General features: G+C 45.7%; 1 protein-coding gene across 8 annotated transcripts in view; it reads left to right on the plus strand.

Annotated features, from left to right (window-relative positions):
- Positions 1 to 4,297: 4,297 nt before the first annotated feature.
- Positions 4,298 to 21,530, plus strand: part of CACNA1G (calcium voltage-gated channel subunit alpha1 G) — a 147,900-nt gene continuing 130,667 nt past the window's right edge. For 5 of the 8 annotated variants that reach the window (XM_050920480.1, XM_050920485.1, XM_050920487.1 and 2 more), the window contains exons 1-3: positions 4,298 to 4,501; positions 5,409 to 5,542; positions 19,396 to 19,493. In XM_050920480.1, coding sequence (XP_050776437.1) covers positions 4,298 to 4,501; positions 5,409 to 5,542; positions 19,396 to 19,493 — 436 coding nt within the window. The remainder of the gene's footprint in view (positions 4,502 to 5,408; positions 5,543 to 19,395; positions 19,494 to 21,530) is intronic. The other 3 variants (XM_050920483.1, XM_050920484.1, XM_050920488.1) reach the window with 1 other exon arrangement.

Below are 21,530 nucleotides of genomic sequence, written 5' to 3' on the forward strand. Positions count from 1 at the left end.
CCGTTGACTTACTGGGATTTCCCATGGAGAAAAGTGCTACTCAGAGAGAGTAAGGGGATCAGAATCTGGCCCCAAATACTTCGCTTACGGTGTGAGAAGCTGTGCAAGGCTTACATTAAATATTAGACCTAATAACACTAGATACCTCTCCATGCTCTGGGGGGACTGTAAGCAGTGCAGGCAGCTTCCAGCTGTAGTTATCTGTACTACATTACTCCTGTGATATCTCTCCAGAGGTGCACAGTGCCAGTACTGGCCAAGTTCCACCTGGGTTGCAGCACTGATAAGCTTTTTTAATACTGCTTGGTGTCTGCTGCTATTCTACCCGGAGGCTTCCCCCTCTCTCAGTCCATTTTGAAGCCATCACAATTTTCCATGCTCTATTGTTGTTTATCAGCTGAGGAAGGGTGTAGGAAGCTGCTGGCAAATTCAGGCGGGGCAAAGAAAAGGGGAAATATTCTTTGTAACTCATTAGTATTTGTATTGCAGCCATGTTCACTGAGCTCAGGGCCCTGTTGTGCAAGGTGCTGCCCATAGACCGAAAAAGAGACCATTCCCATCGCAAAGAGATTACAATCTAAATAGACAAAGTAGTAATGTCCCATTTAACAGGTGGGGGAAATGAGGCACAGAGATTAAATAACGTTCCCAAGGTCAGACAGGAAGTCTGTGTCAGAGTCAGGAATTGAACCCAGATCGCCTGAGTCCCCTGTCCAATGCCTTAACCACCCAACTGTCCATCCTCTGGTATCTTTAGGGGACATCATGTGACAAGGCCATTGTTTTCCCTCCTCCCCCACCCACAATGGTATTGTGGGGATAGTGAGTGCCCTTTCTTCTTCACACTGCAGCAAGGAACCACACAGGTGAGCCCTTGCTGCTGCTGCCAGGCAGCTACAACAGACACACACCCTAGTGGCCATGGAAAGTGAGCATTAGGGAACCCTGGGGCTCTGACCCCTGGGGAAGAAACAACCTGGAAATGGCACAAAGCAGGAGAGGGCACATGCTGCAGCGATAGCCTCTCCGCACGAAAGGAGCCTCTGTGCTCAGCCAGCAAGGGAACCAGATGATACCATGTACATGCGCCAAGGAACTTCTAGCGAAAGCAGCACCACCTTCTACCTCCCAATTTCCATTGACAATAGACAGTGGGAGGAGAATTACACCTGCCTTTGGCATTTTCCAAGGTCCTGGAAGACTTTACAAGACACATGGTCTGCTCATGGAAGCTTTCGTGTGTCCGCTCTTATATCGCTAAGTAGGTTAATTCTAAGTGCTCTTGGTTCGGCACTGAATATTTTGCACAGCTCTTGTCTGACACACATTCTATTGCTGATCTGGCACCTTAAACAGTCTTTTTTATTCTTTATTTTCTTTAAGGCTTTGCAGTTCATCACTGGCAGAGCTGTGGAAGTCACTGGCTCCACAGATGGATGCTGGCCAAACCAATCAAATGCAGGGAATATCTCCTGCCATCTCTCGAAGAGTTCCACCCCTCGTTTGCTAGGCCGTGTATGCATGCCCCCATAGACTATATTTGGGATAAATATTCCAGGCTGTAACCACAACCTGACAGTTGGAATTTCTGTTCCAATACCGTGTAAACACTTTTTCAGAATAAAAGATCCAGATTGCCAGCTAAACAAATACTGACTCCTCTGCCTGTGATTAAACAGGAATCTATGTAGGAAAGTCCACAAGAGAAGAATTCCCCAAGGTCCCTGTCCCATCACCCACTGAGACACCTGTCAGGTCGTCTTCATTTCTAACCTTTTATGACGAATAACAATATAGTAGGGGCTCCCAAACTTTGTCCAGCTCGGCCTTAACTGGAAGTGTTTCGAGTTCCCAAAGGCCATGCTTCCACTGTATACAGTGGAGTGGATGGAAGCTGCTGTCGTCTTTGACACAGAGATATGACCCATGGAGACTCCTGAAATGCATCATCTTCATCTGATTGAGTGGATCAAGGTGGCAGAGTGCATGCTGGGATCTGTAGTCTCCATGGATTATGTCTCTCTGTCTAAGATGAGGGCAGCCCCTGGTTGCATTGCTGAGCTTTTTCCTCTGATGCTCCATCAGTAGGAGCTGTGGACAGCTACATCATTGTACAGCAGTATCCTGACCATTCTAATGTCAGATACTCAGGGGCAACCCAGATGTAGCTGAGGAGAGGAGTAGTTTAACCAGATGGTGGCTCCCAAGCAAGCTGCCTAACCACAAGAGAAGAGCTATTTTAGACATATGCAACAAAGCCTATCACAGTCATCCCTGGAACCTTCAGCATCAAAAAGTCTGACCTGTTATTCCTTCAGCTAAAGGAGCATCTCCTTCAGCAGTCTGTGGGTAGCAGGCTTTACTCTAGATGGAGCCAGCCACTAGAGGGAGACAGGATTGAATGGGCACAGCCTGGGTATTACATGCAAGGGCTTCTCCACCGAAATCTACATGCTCCATGTAGTTTCCTTCTTCCCCGAGCTCCTCTCTCCCTTTCTTTGGCTGGCCTGTTGGGCATCTTCTCTGTCTGTCTTCCTCTTCAGCTGACTGCCCAGCTGGGGGATATATTCCACCTCTGCTCCACTGTGTTTCAGTTAACTGGGGTTTGGCTCATGGAGCTTTTATTGCCCATGGAAAAGCCTGCGTTCTATAGCTCTGCCATCCAGTCAGCCTGTCCCGAAGCTGTTTAGTCACTTCAGAGCCATGCTGGGACCCCAGTGGAAAACACTGCAAAGATCCTGCAGTGCAGCTATATTTTAAACCCCACCAGAGAGAGATCTTTGCCGTTTAATGCTGTACTAAGAAACGGTTATGGTCAGACACCTCAAGAATGTGCCAGAGCCAAACAAAAGGCCGTGCGGCTGCCAAGCTATGACAAGGGAAGCAAATGAGACCTCGAAACATTCTGAATGCAAGGTTAAATGTCTCGGTCAGACACGTCGCTCTTTCTCTTGTAGCTGGAGACTGAGGCTTTAAAAATGTCCTTCAAATGAAGCTGAAGCCAAACCCAGGGTTGAGACAGGTGAACCTGGTGCTAGGTTGAGTGGTAAAGCTAAAGTGCATTGAATTGGTCCTTTTCTTTAATATCTTTATGTCCACCATAGCCTTGGAAATCACTGGAAATGTCCACTAGAGGGACACAAAGAAATTCCTTTTGCTCGATACCAGGTTTGAAACTTCCTTATGTGGCTTTGTTGCTGCTGCTGCTGCTGCTCCGGTTGGCCTGTCCTAGAAAACAACAGCTTTCAAAATCTCTCTCAATGCAGCTCAGATATTTAAAACTCTTCTAAAATGTGGCCGTCCGGGGGGTGGATTTGGTTGACTCCCACACTCTCCTTCTAGGCAGTTGGTTTATGTTCCAGCCAGTGCTGATTTGGACTAAGAACGGAAAGTGCAATCGCTTATTTACTCCAGTGTCTTTCTATAAAATGCTAGGAATGGAAACTGATTGTGCCCAGATACCATTCTGGTACTTGCATAACACAGCGATGGCAGACTTTCCCACCATAGCTTTGGTGGGATATGGCTAGCACTGAAGACGCTCTACAAAATAAAGTTTCATGGTGTTAGATTGTGTGTTGATACAATGGACTACAAAATTAAAGGCGAAACTTTTATAATATTTTTATAATACACAAAGTATAGGATTCCTGTAAAAGGCTAGGTAGGAATCTAGGCCACAATTGAGCAAGTGCTCAAACATGTTCCTTACCTTACATGTGTGAGCAATCCCATTGACTTCAATGGGGACAATTCAGCTACTTGCTTACGTACCTTGCTGGCTCAGGGCCCTAGGGAAGAAGGTTTAAAGAAGGCATATTTAAAAAGAGATTTTTCAGAGCTCAAATGTCCAAGGAAAAGACCCAGGTTGCCAACTGTGACTTCAAAATAACTGAAGAACTCACCCCCCATAGAATCTATGCCAGGTTTCACACGAGATCCAATGCTTGTTAGAACAGAACCTCAGGAATTTGGGGGAATTCTGCAGGGACTCCCAGCCAGTGCTGATGTGTTCAGTAGCACTGAGAGGTTTTTCCTTGATGGTGATGCTCTCATGAAAAGTCCTTAGTCTAATTTGAGTTGTCTCTCCCCAAACAGAAGTTTGTATCATGCAGAAGTAATCGTACCAGCTGGTCAGTTCAAGCAGAGATTGCAGTCAGGAAGGGAATGGCCATCTTTAAGGAGACCAGACTTGGAGAGTCTCAGACAGAAAAAAGCCTGCTTGTAATAACTCTGGCCAACCTGCTGTTCCTTCTTTCCTTCATCATTACCTTGGTGCTCTGCCTTCCTTCTATCTATGAGCGAACATGATGTGTCTAGTTTTAGTAGACCCTTCCCAGCTTGTGTCTTGAAAGGGCTGTTGATTTCCTTAACGGACCTCCTGTGCACCTGGTTCGAAAGGCTCAGCATGCTGGTGATTCTCCTCAACTGTGTGACGTTGGGCATGTTCCACCCCTGTGAAGACATGGCCTGTGATTCCCCGCGCTGCAGGATTCTCCAGGTATGGGCGTGTATTCACCTTACTGATCTTATTCCAATGGAGGGGAGCGGCAGTGGCTAACAAAGCCCTCCCCTGGTTGTTAGCGCTCACAAGTACCTGAGGGACTCCAAAAGGAGACTCCCTGTTTCCACCTAGAAAGCCAGACACAGAGAAAACTAGCATGATCACAGTTATGTCAGTATCCGCTCCCACCCATATGCCTTGGAGAGGTTGAGTTCTTGCCTTCACTGGGGGTTTCAGCTGCCAGTGGCCAGCCATTGATTTAAGTGCACCAAGGCACACTTAATGGTGACAGGCAGAGCACCTATAAGCCAGCGCAATGTAGCCCAGCTTGAAACCAATTGGATTTTATTTTTGAACAGTCAGTTTTGCAGTGCAGACAAAGCCTTAAATGTTCTCTGATCCCCCCCACCCCTTCAAAAAAAGTTGGTTCCTTCCCAGTAGAATAGGATGGAGGCACATGGTATGTGTGTATGGGGGGGGGGGAAACGCACTGCTGCTTTATGAGCTGTGTCTGCTTGGTGACATGAATCCTCAGTGCTGTCAGTCAGGGCCTGATCCAAACCCCACTCAGATCAATGAAGAGACTCATTGACTCCAATGACCTTTGGATCAGGCCTTCCATACCTTTCACCAGTACTAACTTTAGCATGATTTTTAAAGTACCAGTTGCTGGAGAACATGTATTGAACTATGTCTGGGTTATCATCCTTTACAGCCAAAATAGCATCCCTCCCTGGGTCTACAGTGCACTGGCTCTTCCGTCAGCAGTCAGGGGCTTGACATTTGACATAACAATGTAACCGTGTTCTGTGTTCTCTCATCATCGGATACACTCCCTTCTCTTGCCACTCTGCTGGGGGCAGCTGTTTTTCTTCTGACCTCCTGCTGCTGCTTTGTTTTCTAGAGCTTTGATGACTTCATCTTTGCCTTCTTCGCTGTGGAGATGATAGTCAAGATGATTGCACTAGGGATTTTCGGGAAGAAGTGCTACCTGGGAGATACGTGGAATCGCCTGGATTTTTTCATTGTCATAGCCGGGTAAGTCAGGAGAAATCCAGGGCGAGGGAGGTGTGTGGTTCTAGGTGTAGTCCTCAATGATGGTTGGCAGCACTGTTTTACTAGCATAGCTCTGAGGAAGAGGAAAGCGCCAGCCCCCACTGGGTAGTGAGAGGACCCTGCTAACTCTAACCATGTTCCCACATGATTGTAATTATCAACTTCTCTTCCCAGCGGGGCAAGCACCCTACCATGACGGTAGAAGAGGAGACACTGGGAAATTTATTTTCTGCAGTGTATAGTACAAGATGCTACATTTTCTGCCTGTATTTCCACATGCCTGCTATCCCCCTATCCTGCATCCGCCTGCTTGGAAGGATTGCAACCTTCCCTGGCAGCACTGCGTTTACAGACAACAGCAACAAAAAGAGAGTGTGTGTGGGGGGGGAATGTTACAAAAACTGTTTTCCTTTGTTCTCCGCCAGCCTGTATGCTTTCCATACTGTAAGATCTCTCACTTGGCAGCTCCAGGCAGTCTCAGCTGGCACTCAACTGAACTATTTTTCTGGCTCCAGAAATATTGGTAGTTTGTGTCATGCAGATTGCCCAAATGGATGAGGTTTCAGCAGCTCGTTTCAAGCGAGGAGTGGGTTCCAAGTGAAATATTTAAGTGAAATGTGCGTGATTGCCCTTTGTTGTTGTTGTTGAGGGAAAGCGACCAAGTTTTGCCTTTCATGAGTGTTTGCCTTTCACAGGCACCTGGTTTAAATTAAATGCTCTTCTAGCACCCGAGAATCTCCTGGTTGTGGCTGGAAATCCACAAGAAAAATTCCTGGCCCACAGCCAAAGAGTTGAGTTGCCTTGACACATTAAGGGCTCAGAGGCCCTTGCTTCACCTCTCTACTCGTGCGGAGAGCCCAAGGACCTCTGGGAATTGGGCTATTTTTTCCTTGTGTATATAACTGGAATTTCCTGGAATGAATTGGTGGATCCTAGAAATAAACCACAACTGCGTCATTTCCCAGGTTGGGCAGTCAGCAGCAAGCTTGTGGGCTACCAGGAGGTGGTTGCATGTTTGTTCAGTTGGCTTATGGCTTATGGTGCATCTCTGCATGCTCAGCCTGTTGACAGCACAAGCCTGCACATGTGAGGGCAGGATCCTGGCAACAGCAAGGGGACAGTCAGTGGAAATGAGAAGGTGGCAAACCCAAAGCTGACAAAAGGAAATGCTTTTTTTGTGTGTAATTAGGCTGTGGAACTCACTGCCACATGATGCAGTGGAAGCCAAAAACTTTGCGGGATTCCAGCAGAGATTGGATACTGTTATGAGAACAAAGACTATCCAGTGTTACTATACTTAATGCAAGCAAACATTTTGGAAGAGACATTAACGCTCATGCATCAGGGTTTTAACTAGTCTCTACTAGAGATCAGGTGATTTCTTGCACTTTCCTCTGAAGCACCCAATGCTGGCCACTGTCGCTGGCCACAGAGACAGGATTCTAGACCAGACTGACCATGGTGCTGATCCACTCTGACAATTTCTATGTTAAAAAAAAAAAAAGAAAAGGGGAAAAAAAGCGGGCGTGTGGCTGGATTATAACTCATTCCCCCCCTTGAGTTGGGTTTACAATCTAGGTAGGCCCTTATGAGTAAAGATTCTCAGCACAATACTGCCCTAATACCATGTTAGCCACCTGCAAAGGCGCTAGAGCCCTGCCCTGTTATAAAGGAGAGGGGGCTGCTGGCAGAAAGTTCCCTGTAAGATTTGCTTTCCTCTGGAACAGTCTACCCCGACCCATCATCTGAAATGCCCAGGTTTGTTGCCCATCCAGGCAGACTGCCAGGCCTCTGTCTCAGCAGCCCTTGGCAAAGGGCCGAGGCAGCTGCAAGAGGGATTTCTGGCTGGTGGGAAGGCACAGGGAGAGTTTTAGTCACCTAGCTAATGGTGGAATGAGGTGTGCTAGGTGGGAGGTGCCCCAGGCAGCTTTATGCTTTGTAACCCTTGTGTTACTGTGTTTTCAAATGTATGTTGGGGTGCCCGGAGCTTTGGAGGGGGCCTGCTTCGGTGGGGAGCGTCTTGTTTGCTGGAATGGAAAGAACTAGCTGGCTGGCTGCATGTTTGTCACAGAAGAGATGGTGCAAGGAGTTGAGCTGTACACGCGCAAGAGTCCACTGGCGTCGGCGTAACCACAAGTGCAAAGCTCAAGGGCTAGGAGAGGCCCTGGGGACCCTGAGGAAGGAGTATGGTGTGGAGCATAGTCTTACTCATGGGTTTCCTGAGCCAGTTTGTTTTGATTCATTTCAAGGCTTCCCAAGGAAAAGCATGGTCTTTGTCAAAATCACGAGCCAGATTGTGCTCTTGTTTACACTTCCCTAATGGTCTTACGGGTATAAAGTTACGTAGGAAAATCATAGGAGAAAAGTGTGGTGGGTGTTTGCCTACAAACTGTGCACCCATCTAGTCTGCGCTAAAGTATCTTCTTCTTCATGTTACCATGTCCTGTTTTTAGCATAGGCCCTACAAGATTAAGGCTTGAAGTCAATGGGAGTCTTGCCATTAACTTGAATGGACTTTGGATCAGGCCTGTTGGCGACTTTTGTTGGTTTTTTTTTTTTGTTTGGGGTGGGATTTTTGTTTTTGTTTGTTGTTGTTGTTATGTTGGGTTTTTTTTACTGGAGTTGTTTGTTTGGGGGTGGTGTTGTAGTTAGGGGAATAGGGGGTTAGGGATAGTATGGTGTAATTGCAAATAAAACTGGAGAATTTTGAAAATCCTCCCCACCGGACGATAATTGTAATGGTTAAATTCTGAGATTATACTATCTGACCGTGTCTTCTTTAAGGGTCTGGCTTAATTGAACCAACAGAGCAGGGAATTTAGGACGATGAGGCAGCCTTCATGTGCCACTCTGAGATCCTTGCAATATCCGTAAGAGGAGAAGATTGTGTGACCCTCTGTGCTGCACAACCCAGGCTGGAATAGCCAGATGGTACTGATGTGTCATGGATGAAATGGCTGCCATTTAACTCTCCTCTTCCTAGTCTTAATTTGATCTCAGGCTTTGCGTTTGTAATGACATTCTGTATTCCTACTTTTAGTGATAGAAGAGTACTTTTTAAAAGGGAAATAAAGGGGCCAGCCAAAGAAACATCTTGCCTGGGAACCTGATGTAATGAGCACAGGTCTGTTAAGGTTCTGCCATTGCCCGAGGGTGGAATCTGTTCAGTAAAAATGTTTTGGGCACAGTGCAGTTGAGTGGCTAATGCACTGGACTAGGAGTCTGGAGTCCTGGATTCCATTCCCAGCTTGCCTACTACCCTGCTGGGTGTCTATGCCAAGGCACTACACCTTTCCCTGTCTCTTTGGACTGTAAGCTCTTTGGGGCTTGGAACTGCCTCTTAGGTGTTTATAAAGGGTCACATTGTGTTAGGCACTTATATAATCCTAGTAATAGTGAGGTAGTGGTTCCAGTTTTTTAAACTGAGTACACAAATCACCTGCCTAACTCTTGCGTTTGGGCCCTCAGATTGCATTGGGATACCCAAATGCCCCTTTCCCTTGAGTGCAGCCATAAGAAAACCCTATTTCTTTCTCCTTCTCCTAGGCACACAAATAGGTGCCCTAAACACTCCTGCCTTGTACAGTTCTCAGAACATTATCTCTCATACACACGTCTGTTCGAGAGGATCTGCAGCCTCACAGTTTGACCTCCTGCCAGGTCAGCTTTGCCTCTTGCTGAATGATTTCTCTTTTCTGTATGTTCATGAACTGTTCCCATCTGGGCCCTGTCAAAACCAATTGGGCTGACAAAAGATTGAACTAACTTTAAATACAAAGCAGAATATCTTCTTCCCACAGAGGTTGGGCTTCTTCTCTGTTTCTTACTCACAGTCGTTCCCCTCCACTTCTTGAGCACTTATTCTTTTCTATGGGATCTTGTCCTACCACTCCTAAAAGTGTTTTCCTCTCCTCAATTCAGTATTACTCTCTACAACCATCCCTCACCTGTACCCTGTAGAACACCTTGGGGGGTGTGGACAGCTGAAAGCAGTAGAGAGGTATGAGATTAGCACATGGCAGATGGCAATGCAGGGGCTAGTACAACATTTTCTTAGGTATGTAATTGGGCCCGTAATTGGGTGACGACTATATTATTAAATAAAATGCCTAAATTCAAAATGTCTCCTCTGAGTCAATATCTCAACTATACGGGGTCAGATTCCTGAACATAGCCAGGGATGGTTGTCTTTCCCACATGGGACAAATTAGTGAAATGAACACCCAGGCTGCAGCATTAACTGCAGAATATGGAAGCAATGAAAGTCCTTCACTTTAAGCTTCGTTATCTTGCTGCTTTTGGCTTCCCTTGTGGCTGCTGACAGAGCAGCTGCTTTTGATGAACTCTGAATTTGAACCTCTGCCAAGCACTGCCATGCATGGCATGTGGAGGATTTCAGGATAGTGATGCACTTAAAGCACATCATGTGGTGCTTACAACCAGGAAGTGTCTATAAGAGCTGGCATTAGACCTGACCTGCAAAATTCCAGTCTAGGCCTGGTAAGCCAGCCCCTTTGAAAACCGAACCCTAGCTGGCTGCTGTAGCACGTTCATTAACTTCTAACGTGCTCTATCCCCTAGAGCAGGCAATGGCCCACACCCTCCAAGTGCAAATACTGGACTTTGTTTCCACCAACATTTTGGTTGGCAGGTGCCGGTGACACGTGGAACCCATGAAATCCCTTTGAAGCGCAGTCCGGTTGATGAAGATTCGGTTTGTTGGAAACATTCTTTCTGGGTTTGCTGATCCTCCTTCAGGAGCTGAGGAAAGGGGGGTAAAAGGCGATGGCTGAAAATGGTGTACGTGGCCTTTTCCCTAAGAAGGAGTAAGTTGTGAGAGAAATAGCTGAGGGTGAGAACTGGAGATGGGGAAGAGCTGAGCTGAGGTGTAGATTTTTGTGCTGCTATGATGATCCAGACCAAATTCTATAAATAATCTGATAGAGAAAAGAAATTTGACAGTGGATTTTGGTTGAAAGACTTTGATTCCTCCCTCCCCCACCTGTTTGCTGATGACTGTGTGTGCGTCCTAGGCAAGTAACAACTTCCATCTCCTACAAATCTTTGTTGCAGAAATAGCTTCTGCACCCAAGACCCACATTCTGAGGGCAAGTCTACGCTTACCTCCAGAGCGACTGATCCAGCAGGGGTCGATTTATCGTGTCTAGTGAACACATGATAAATTGACCACTGAGCGCTCTCCTGTCAACTCCGGTACTCCACCGGAGCGAGAAGCGTAGGCGGAGTCAATGGGGGGCATCAGCAGTTAACCTACCACAGTGAAGAGTGAGCTACAGGCAATTTAACTGCTTTGTAGGCCAGTTTTCTCATCCTGTCTCTCCCCAGGCGCACGCACACACCTTATTGTCCTTGTGCACGATTTTTTGGTGTTCATGGTTTTGAACGAACTCTCTTCTCTCAAATCAGAATCTTTGTTGCAATCCCGTGTGACAAGAAATCCTCTCTGCCTCGCCACCAGCCTCCTTCCTCTCAGTCCACTTTTTTTCTGAATCCCTTGAGGGAAGCGGATCTGGTTTAACTTTCAGACTTTATGATCTGAAAGGAAAACAAGGGCTAATGCCCTAAGGAGACCTAGCAGGCTTGTTCCTGGCACGTGTTCTCAAAGGTAGCCACGGGCCAACTGGGTATCTCCCCCTTCCCTTCAATCAAAACCCTTGCACCCTTTCCCAAAGTGCCTGGCAAGAGTGAATGTAGTGGTGGGGGCTGGGGTTGGGGCTGGATGGTAGCTTTGGAAGCTTAATTACAATGCCGGTAGCAACAGGGCAGGCTTCTGTAACCCACAGGTGAGCTGTATTATAAGTCCCACTCCATGCCAATGCGTGGAGGATATGACCTGTTATAGCCCCCAGTTACAGAGCCCTTGGGCTCTTCAGTTCAAACTGTAGCAGCTTGGGCTTTTAGCTCTGGAGGTCCCTGATTCAGTTGCCAAGATGGCAGCTGTCACACTTCCACCTTCCTGCCCTCCAATGATACTCAGTGCTCATCCATAGGTATCTACTTCAATTCAGTCTCCAGGCTCTGCCGCTCCGCTGAGATGGCCAGCTGTGAGGGAGAAGGGATGCCAAAACAGTAACTGTTTGGGGCTTTCCCCTTGCCCTTCCCCCCTTTTTTCAGGGCACAAAGTATGGGGAGGAGGGGGAGGAAACAAAGAGGGAGAGAAAATGGTGGGGAAACGAGAACCAAAGAAATTTCATGTTTTGGGCTCTCTTGTCAGAATTGCAGAAAAATGACAGTTTTCAGTGAACATTTTCATTTTAAGAGGGGGAAGGGAGGGCCATTTATTTAAGAAATAGTTTTGAATGACAAAGTCTGACCAGATCCATTCATTACCAACTCCAGCAGCCCACACACAATGGACTCTCTGGATCCAATTCTTCCTGACATAAGCCAGCTCAAGTTAAGTGATTTACAGCAGAGTGTTGCCTGGCTGTGACAATTATGTCTGGACCGGTGTCTCTCACTTAAATGTCTACAGCTTAACCACCACTTGCCATGTTAAGTGAGACATACAGTCACATTCATGGTGTTAGCACATTTATTTTCACTACTTCCAGACTGTTCAGAAGACCCTGCTCTCTCACCAAATGTATAGCTTTTAGACTGTGGCAGCTAGCACTGCTCAAGGCAACCCCTTCAAAAAGAGTCCAGTACAAAGCACTAGCACAATGGAAGTTCTCCTGCCAACCAGCTGACCATCAGCTGTGCCACATTCTGCAGCCATCAGACATCCCCTGCTCTTATGGGCGTGTTCCTGACATGCGTAAAATCAGATTCAGAAGATCTCCAATCAGTGTCTTTTTCAGCTCTGCCATCTTCTGCCTCCCCTCCAAATATACCCAGCCTGCCCACTGCAGAGATAGCATCGTGATGGGGGAATGGAAGCAGACCTGTAAATCTTACTGCCTGCTTTTTGCTCTTATCTCACCAGCAAGGCATTTGTGCACTGTAGGAAATGTTGTGCCCTGTGTGGTTTGGAGAGGGATGTTGAAGGTTTGCTAGGGGAAACCAGCAAATTGTACCTGAGGACATTTGTCGGCCAGCATCCATAGCTCAGAAAAGCCTCTACCTTGGCATAGGGCAGGCTTGATTACAGGCTTCACACTCATCTGTGTCTTTCTTGTGCAGTCAAACATCTCTTGGAAACAAAGTCAAACTAGATGATCAGAAGTAGTCCAGGAAACTTGCCCACACGAGGCAGCTTTTACTGTCAGTTTTGCAGGGTTTTGCTTGATTCTAGTGTTGCCATTCCAAAGAAGTCTCTTTCTTGTGCTGTTTACTCAGGAATTTGCTGTCACCTCCTAGGCATTCAGAATATCACAGAACCAAGCTGTCAGCCAGGTTACCTATGAAAATCCTAGCGTATGGCTGGTCTCCGTGCTGCTGGCTGGTTTTGCACCCTTTGTCTCCTGGCTCCGTATGACATTGGTCACTTCTGTGGCACGCCATTAAGTACTCGTTATCTATATTAAAGTGTCCGGAGCAATCTCATGAGCTCATGAAGAATAAATGATTTATTTGTGACAATGTAATGCAATTAGCGCTAATTGTAGAGTGTAACGTCTGCAACACATCTCTGTAATTACAGGAAAGCTCCCTGGCAATCAGATCTGATAATGGGGCACTGCTCAACCTTTTGAACCCTGGCTTCAGCTGTAGGTTACGGGGGGTGGGGGAAAGAGAAGTTTTGATGAATCACATAATTATGTTCCATTATTCGAAAAGGGAGGATGCTGGGAGATGGCCACTCAAAGAGCACTTGAAGGTTAACAGGAGTTGCAGGGCAGACTTTGTTTGCCATCTAAAAAGGATTTGCTGTGACTTCTATCTCTAAGAGTGCATGATCCTCACGCACTGAGGTTGAATATTTACATCCAAAACCACGCGGAATGGTTTACAGTTCAGTGCTGTCTGAGAAGAGCTGGTGAATCAGGGCTGCGGGAGGAAGTTGCAACCTGACTTGCTGGCTCTTAGTCGACTCTGGCTGACTTTGTGTCTTCTAAGCTGCAGTTTTCCTCCTACCCTCCTTTCTTCTTGGCCATCCCATACTCTACACACCTCGCTCCGATGGTTCTTCTTGGTTTCCGGGTCTCTTGCAGAGGAGATGTAGCTGTTCTCCAGACCAATCCCCAATTAGAAATTAAACATGAGTCACAAACTGATAAGTCCCAGCGTGATTCTGAGGGCTGGTTCCTCAGCAGGGGTCAATCACCATAGCGCCATTGACATCAATGTTGTGCAGCAGCCAGGCTGGAAGGGAGAGGGACACTCAATGAGTGAAAGTGGCCATTGGAAGCTCCCTCCCCTCACTCCCAATGAAATTTCAGCAGCAGTTTGTGCCCTTCCAGCCATTTCTGCCACTTGCTTTCCATTATGAACACCACTGACAGCTGAGCTGCTGGTGGGGTGCCTCCCTCTCTCCCCATAATATGTTGAGTGAATTTTGTGTTGATACCAGGCGCTGGATTAACAGCCCTGGAAACTGAAGCCTTCTGCAATGCACAGGGGTCCAGCATTGTCGTCTTTCCTGACCCACCCCATGAATAGGCCAAGAGGATCGCGTTGAGTGAGGGAGAGGATAGTTGAGTTTAAGGCCTATTCAGCCTTTCGTCTCCCTGCTGCGATTTCCATCTGGGGCAGTGGCTTCCATGCTAGGAGCACAAGTCCAGGCAGAAGTGCACCAAATATAGTGTCCATTTCTAGCGGCCTTCCCCCCGTAATGGGTCTCAGGCATTTTGAGTCTGTGTTTAAGTTAATGTCCTAGAAGCAAATGGCCCCTTCTCCTAGTCCCCTACTGTTTCAAGGGACAGCCAATGGGATGATCCCAGAGGAAGGTGCTACTCGCTTAGAATAATGATGGCAGAACCAGATCCTGAGAGAGGCTGAATTGATACCCCTGGATCAGACCCAGATTTTGAACCCCTGGAGGATTCTGAACTTTGCAGTTTGAGCCAGTCTCTAAACTGAATTCCTTTAAGGGTTAAAGAGCACGACAGATCATAGGATCCCAAAGCCGTCTCAGCCCACACGCCCTCTTTCAGTGTCAGCTTTGTCACTGGTAGTCTGAAAGTCTTTGAAACAGCAGCAGTTCAGGCTAAAGTCATTCTCCGCTTAGAAAAACCTGCTGTTCAGAAGAAACCTCTGGGTGGTTTCCCTTGAGGCCGCATTAAGATTCAAACCCTCCGGTGAACCAAATGCAAAAAGTTATAGCGTTTGTTTTTCCCCCTTGAAAAAGCACCACTCCCAGCTCGCATCGGCCCAAGTTACTGCCTCTTCAACAGCGTTATTCATCTGGTGCCCCAGCTCAGATACGTGCTGCTATTGAATGTCATGGATCCGGCAGACAGCCAAGGTCCTGAGATCTTTGTACCTCTGGTGCTATTATTTCCTATTCAGTTTAGTGTGATTAAAACAAATGTCTATTTCAATAAACAAATAACCCCCAAGAGTGGAGCACACCTGGTGAAGCTTAAAGAGACATTTTCTGAGTGATAGTAGTTGACAGCAAAGCCTTCAAGGAGTGGGAGCAAATTTCATTCTATTTTTCCAAGCTATGACACTGTCTAAATAATCTTCCCATCTTTTCCATCCCTCTTTCATTAATATTACCCACTGGTTGCCACAGTTTGTAGAGAAAGGGAGCCAAAGCACCCAGCTTTGGATAACCCTTATTGTTTGATAAAGCTGGGCATATCTATTCCGAATAGTAATATGCAGCTGTAGAGCTTCATGGGCATAACTGAGAGTCCCCAGAGTCTTGTGATTGAAGCAAGGGTCTAGGACTCAGGGCCCTGGCTTCAGTTCCCAGTTCTGCTACAGACTCCCTGTGTGACCTTGGGCAAATCATCCAGTTGCTGTGCCTTTAGTTCTTGATCTGTAAAAGTCCTTCTCTATTACCCCCTATCTCCCAGCAGGATTGCGAGTGGTTGCAAGGTGCTCAGGTATTACGGTGAGAGGGGATTATGAGTACCTAGACAGACAGAAGACAGAGATGGGGCCTAACCCAGTCCCCCTGATCTGAGACACCAGCAGAGTTTGGGGGAGTTTCTGTCTCTGTAATGGGTTGAATCAAACCGAGGGGGCCTCCAGCTCAAGTGCCTCTCCCGACAGTCTCTCCAGTAACCATGTCCCAATCCCCTTAACTTAGTGCAGAGCACTGGTGTAATGTGCTGTCTGTAGAACAGGCAACTTGATAAGCTAGCAGCTGCATCGCCCACCTCACTACCTTCAGTTTCCATGTAGCTATATGGAATCCTGGATGTTCTTAAACAGCAGGTACTTGGTAAAGGAAAATGCTACAACTAGAGGCACAAACAGGTTTCTACATAGCTCAAGCTCCAGCTCTTGTAGCCCTTCTTAATCTGAGGTCACATCCTGTTTGGAACTCTACACAGCCCACAGACCTTTAGTGGCTGAATGGCATACTGCAGGTAAACATATCATTACACATGTGGCCTCACCTACAGCATTTTGCTGTAAGTGTAGCTTGAGGTGACAAGGGCATGTGTAATGATGGCAAAACTTGCACCCCCTAGAAAGGTCATGTTCTCCTTGTTGAGTACAGATGGTTTGACCAGCACTGCTACCTGGACCATACTGCAGCTGCATTCCATAAACTCAGCAGTGACGATTATCCTCCTAACAGAGGGGTCCAAAACTCTCCACTGTCACCCCAAGCCCCCAACTTGTTTGCTTGAACCCACAATCCATGTCTTCAGAGATACAGCGATGGAGCTGCCATGGTGTAGACCAGGGGTCTCTTTCTATTAGTCTATAATATATAACTAAACTATTGTTGTATTTAAAGTAAATAAGGTTTTTAAAATGTTTAAGAAGCTTCATTTAAAATTAAATTAAAATGCAGAGTCCCCCAGACCAGTGGCCAGGACCTGGTCAGTGTGAGTGCCACTGAAAATCAGCTCACATGCCACCTTCGGTACCCGTGCCACAGGTTGCCTACCCCTGGTGTAGACATAGTCCTTTCATCCGCAGAACCTAGTGCCAGGGGCATCTGCAGCAGCATTCTGTGACTTTGGTAGCTACGTTATCAATAATTTGGGCATCAGGCCCTCCTCCATATTCCTTCTTTTCATGTGTCTCCTGGAGCAATAATGCATATGCACAAGTTATTCTCCAGTCAGCAGAAATCCAACTGCTCTGATGTGCCTTTACACACAATTCTAATATTTTAAAACTGTGTGCCTGACTTGTTTGGTCTCTTCCTGGTTCTATATTTGCTCTTTTGAAGTCATTTTCCTAGGTTTCTTCTTGCAAGCAGTGGAGTTGGGGGGGTTAGGAAGGGTAGGGTGAGGAATGAAAGCCTAAGAAGAATGATGAGAAATGCTTCTGTCACACACTTATTGGCATGTCTGTCCATTGTGTGAAGACTTGCTGGGTGAGAATAGACCACTTGGCCTAACAAATAGCAATTCTAAATGATCTGGAGAAATGGTCTGAAGTAAATAGGATGAAATTCAATATGAACAAATGCAAAGTACTCCACTTAGGAAGGAACAATCAGTTGCAGACACACAAAATGGGAAATTACTGCCTAGGAAGGAGTACAGTGGAAAGGGATCTGTGGGATCATAGTGGATCACAAGCTAAATATAAGTCAACAGTGTAACACTGCTGCAAAAAAAAGCAAACATCATTCTGAGAGGTATTAGCAGTAGTGTTGTAAGCAAGACACGAGAAGTAATTCTTCTGCTCTACTCCATGCTGATTAGGTCTCAACTGGAATATTGTGTCGTTCTGGGTGCCACATTTCAGGAAAGATGTGGACAAATTGGAGAAAGTCCAGAGAAGAGCAACAAAAATCAGTAAAGGTCTATAAAACATGGCCTATGAAGGAAGATTGAAAAAACTGGAGGAGAGAGGACTGAGAAGGGACATAACAGTTTTCAAGCACATAAAAGGTTGTTACGAGTAGGGAGAAAAGTTGTTCTCGTTAACCTCTGAGGGAAGGACAAGAAACAACAGGCTTAAATTGTAGCAAGGGTGGTTTAGGTTGGACATTAGGAAACACTTCCTAACTGTCAGGGTGGTTAAACACTGGAATAAATTGCCTATGGAGGTTGTGGAATCTCCATCATTGGAGATTTTAAAGAGCAGGTTAGATGATCTAGATAATACTTAGCCCTGCCATGAGTGCAGGGGACTGGGCCAGATGACCTCTCAGGGTCCCATTCAGTCCTATGATTCTATGAAACACCCTTACCCAGAGTTGATGTCTCCTCATTCAAATCTCTTGGAAACATTCTGCTTATGGACAGTCCTGCTACATGACCATGTGCATTTTTGCATTTGTCGTTACCCCTATATTTTACAATAAAAGGACTCTATCGTATTAAATGTGACTATTTTTAAAATCACATTCCCTCAGTAACACCATAGTTATTAAAATCTGATCTATTCATCAGTCTAGATAAGCCTAGACCAAAATATCAAATCCAAAAATATATAAACATTGATGATGTGGTGAGTGAGACCTTGTTCTGAGTTTTGCTGTTAGCCCCTGTGTCAATAATACGTCAAGCAAAATATGTATTTGTGGAATCTGGATTTATATGCACTGATCCTGCAAAAACATATGCAGGTGGTTAAGAAGTTTTACCACAGACTTCAATGGAGCCAGGATTTCACCCAATGTGGATAATCCTGCTAAAAGCAATTTTGACACCCAGCCTACCCCTTCCTTCACCATGAATGCTGTGTATTTTCTATGAGCATTCCTCTGAAGTTGGATGATGAAAATAACGTGTCAGTGTCACTTTCTGGCTCTCCTGCTCTAGAACCCTGCTATTATATTTGGGATGCAAACAATGAGTTTATAGCAAAATAAAAATCTGAATTAATCAACAATAAAAAGCTCAAACTGTGTCTTGATCTTAGGGTGTGTAAAAAAATTCAAAACATAAAATTTTAAGTGTGAACTGACCTGACAGTATCCCTTTAAAAAATGCTTTGCTTCCAGACTTCTGCTTTCTTCCCTACCAAACGAGACAGTCTTGTTAGTAACATTATAAACATTCCCACAACAATTAGTGAGTGGGAGCGTGGCATAGAGGAATGAGTCAGGAACCCCCAAGAGCTAGTAACAGTTCTGCCACCGCAGTCTTGGGAAAGTCACTTAACCTTTTTGTGCCTCAGTGTCTCCAGCTGTAAAACGGGGATACTTTATTGTATAGATCACAGACCTGTTGTGAGGCTAATGGGGCAAAGTTTGTATAGTACTTTGAACTGGTAAATGTTATATAAAACTCTTAAGTATTTTGACTTGAGTACGTGTCTGTCTGTTCACCCGTGTTTATTTCACTGCCCTCTGTGGGATAGACTTGGAATCGCTCAACTCTCATATAGAACAGTATAGGGGCTAGGGGGCCTACGCTGTTGCAGCAGGAGTGTCAGCGTTCTGTCCTGGCTGTTTTCAGTTGCTATGGCAGGCAGTACAGTGACAACCATGAAATCCTAAGTGGCCACGGATTTCTTACAGCATTTACATTATTGTTACAACTAAACCTCTCTTTGAAAATTCCCCTCCTGGACAATCGAATAATTTGCAGGAAGCTACTCCCCTGGAACCTATACACAAACAGTAACCAAAGAGAGAGACGGAAGAACTGTGCAATGTTCTCTCTCGTTGACTTTATTATTAATTATTATGAAAATAAGCATAATTAATTCTTCCAGAAACCTTTCCCGATGGGGAAGACAGAATAGAAAGTGTCTCTGTTGGCACTCTGCATATAATGTTTGATAATCTAACATTTCTCCTGCAGATCTTTCATGTGCTCCCATGTTTGTGTTTTCTGTAGCATGCTGGAATACTCCCTGGACTTGCAGAATGTCAGTTTCTCAGCTGTTCGGACTGTCCGAGTACTTCGGCCACTCAGAGCCATTAACAGAGTTCCCAGTAAGTTGATTCCCTGTTGTCCTCCCTCTTTCAGTTCATTCCAGCTCATTATTCCAGACACTGTGGAGCTGCAGGAGCAACTGGGATGCTTTGCATCTTTTTTCTCAAGTTGCACTGAAAATGTTGGTCTATGTGTCTTGAGTGGGCTGGCTCTTATAGCTGCTGTTGTGTTCCCTGGTCCCTTTGTAGTTCCTAACACCATGCTGGTTTTAGTGAATAGTCCATCCATCTTTGGAAACAGGAGCAAATTGGTAATCAAAAAGCCAGTCACAGACCAGCCACGCTGTTCCATTTGTTTATCTGGTATGCTGCCCTCTCCCTGCTAGGGAGCTCCTCTCCGAATCACTTTGCAAGTAGATGAAAAGTTAGTTTGGGGGAAGGACTGGTGTGTAATATAAAAGGCACTGAGGAGTGTGACTGATCTGGTCTGTTTGGAGGAGGGTGGGTACAGATCATGAGTGGGGAGCACTTGCCATGCTTGTATTGTTACAATAGTTCAAGGATATGCTGTGGACCACATCTTCAGCTATGCTGCAGCAGCTTTGCATCTTCCCTTCTGCCACTTCTTAGGACTTGTTTACACAGGGGAATGTATAGGCAGAACTATACGAGTATTATTGTATTGCTATAGTTATAGTATAGCTTCCCCTGTAGACACTCTTATTCTGGACTAAGAGAGCCTTTTCTCCATTCAGGTTATACCACTTTCAAAGTGATATACATGTACAGTTGTGTGCCGGTAACTTTCCCCATAGAGACAAGCCCTGAGTCACTACTTAGGGTCCCCTAGGCTAGGGCCATGTTATTTGTGTAAATCAGCAATTCTCAACCTTTTCCACAGTGGGACCATCCTCCTATTTAGCAACATGGGAAGGACCAGGTGGATGCGAGCTGCTGATTGAGAATTCGTGATTTGTCTTTCAGGGAGTTAAATGATGCTATGGCCCTCACCAAGGTTCCTTATCGTCTTTAAGAAATTATGCGAAATCTTCCTTTCCCGAGAAGTGATGCTCCACAATAGATACAGACCCTTCTATGGCCAAATGCCAGCAAAAACAAACCTACCCCAAGCAGAGTTTTGGCCCTAAGAAGATGAAAGTGTAGGGTGACCAGATGTCCCGATTTTATAGGGACAGTCCTGATTTTGGGGGCTTTTTCTTATATAGGCACCTATTACCCCCACCCCCTGTCCCGATTTTTTTACACTTGCTATCTGGTCACCCTATGGAAGTGTCATTGCTACAGACTCCATGTGGAAGGCATTCGGATGATACATGGATGGGCAGCAAGATAAAACCAGCAGATAGATAGATAATAAACTTGGTCCCACTCATAAATTCTGAGACTCGTGTGTGCTAAATGCAGATGCAATATCACTGGAAAAGATACATCAGATTCCAAACACACAGAAAGTATCTAATTCACCATGGTTATCAGCCAAATTAAATCTAAGTCAGAAGAGCAGCCCAGCTGGTTGAACTAGCCTGTCTCATCAACAGGCACTACTTGGCCCCCACTCTGTCCATTGATGTTGGAAATTTCTAGGCTGTAATTATATTTCTGATCCTGTCTATTAAACTTAATCTGGTTGGCTATTTGCTGTTGTTTTTATCATTACAGTAGCTTCAGAACCCTGTTTATAATTTTTCCCCCCTGCAGAATTGATGGATGGTGGAATTTATCTGCTGCTGTCTAACTGTGGATGTAATTCACTTAATGTATTTGCAGATTCTGGGTGATTTATCCTATCTTTTTTGTAGTGGAGATAGAGCAGGATAGAAACATAAGGTGGGAATGGAAGAAAGAGAGTTCTGATAGATGATAAATGCAGGAATTAGAGCAGGTTGTTTGTTATTTAGCAGTTGTACAGGGAGGCTTATCCAGTCAGAAGAGGGACAGCGTGGACTGGAGGTGACAGCATCCGGTAACAAAAGGCTTGTTGAGGTACCAAAAGTAAAAGAGGCCACAGTGAAGGTTTCCTTAAATAAAGATCAATATAAGCAAGAAAACGAATGCAAGAGATGGAGACAGAGAGGG

This window comes from Gopherus flavomarginatus, chromosome 12, assembly GCF_025201925.1.
Source record: "Gopherus flavomarginatus isolate rGopFla2 chromosome 12, rGopFla2.mat.asm, whole genome shotgun sequence".
NCBI lineage: Eukaryota > Metazoa > Chordata > Testudines > Testudinidae > Gopherus > Gopherus flavomarginatus.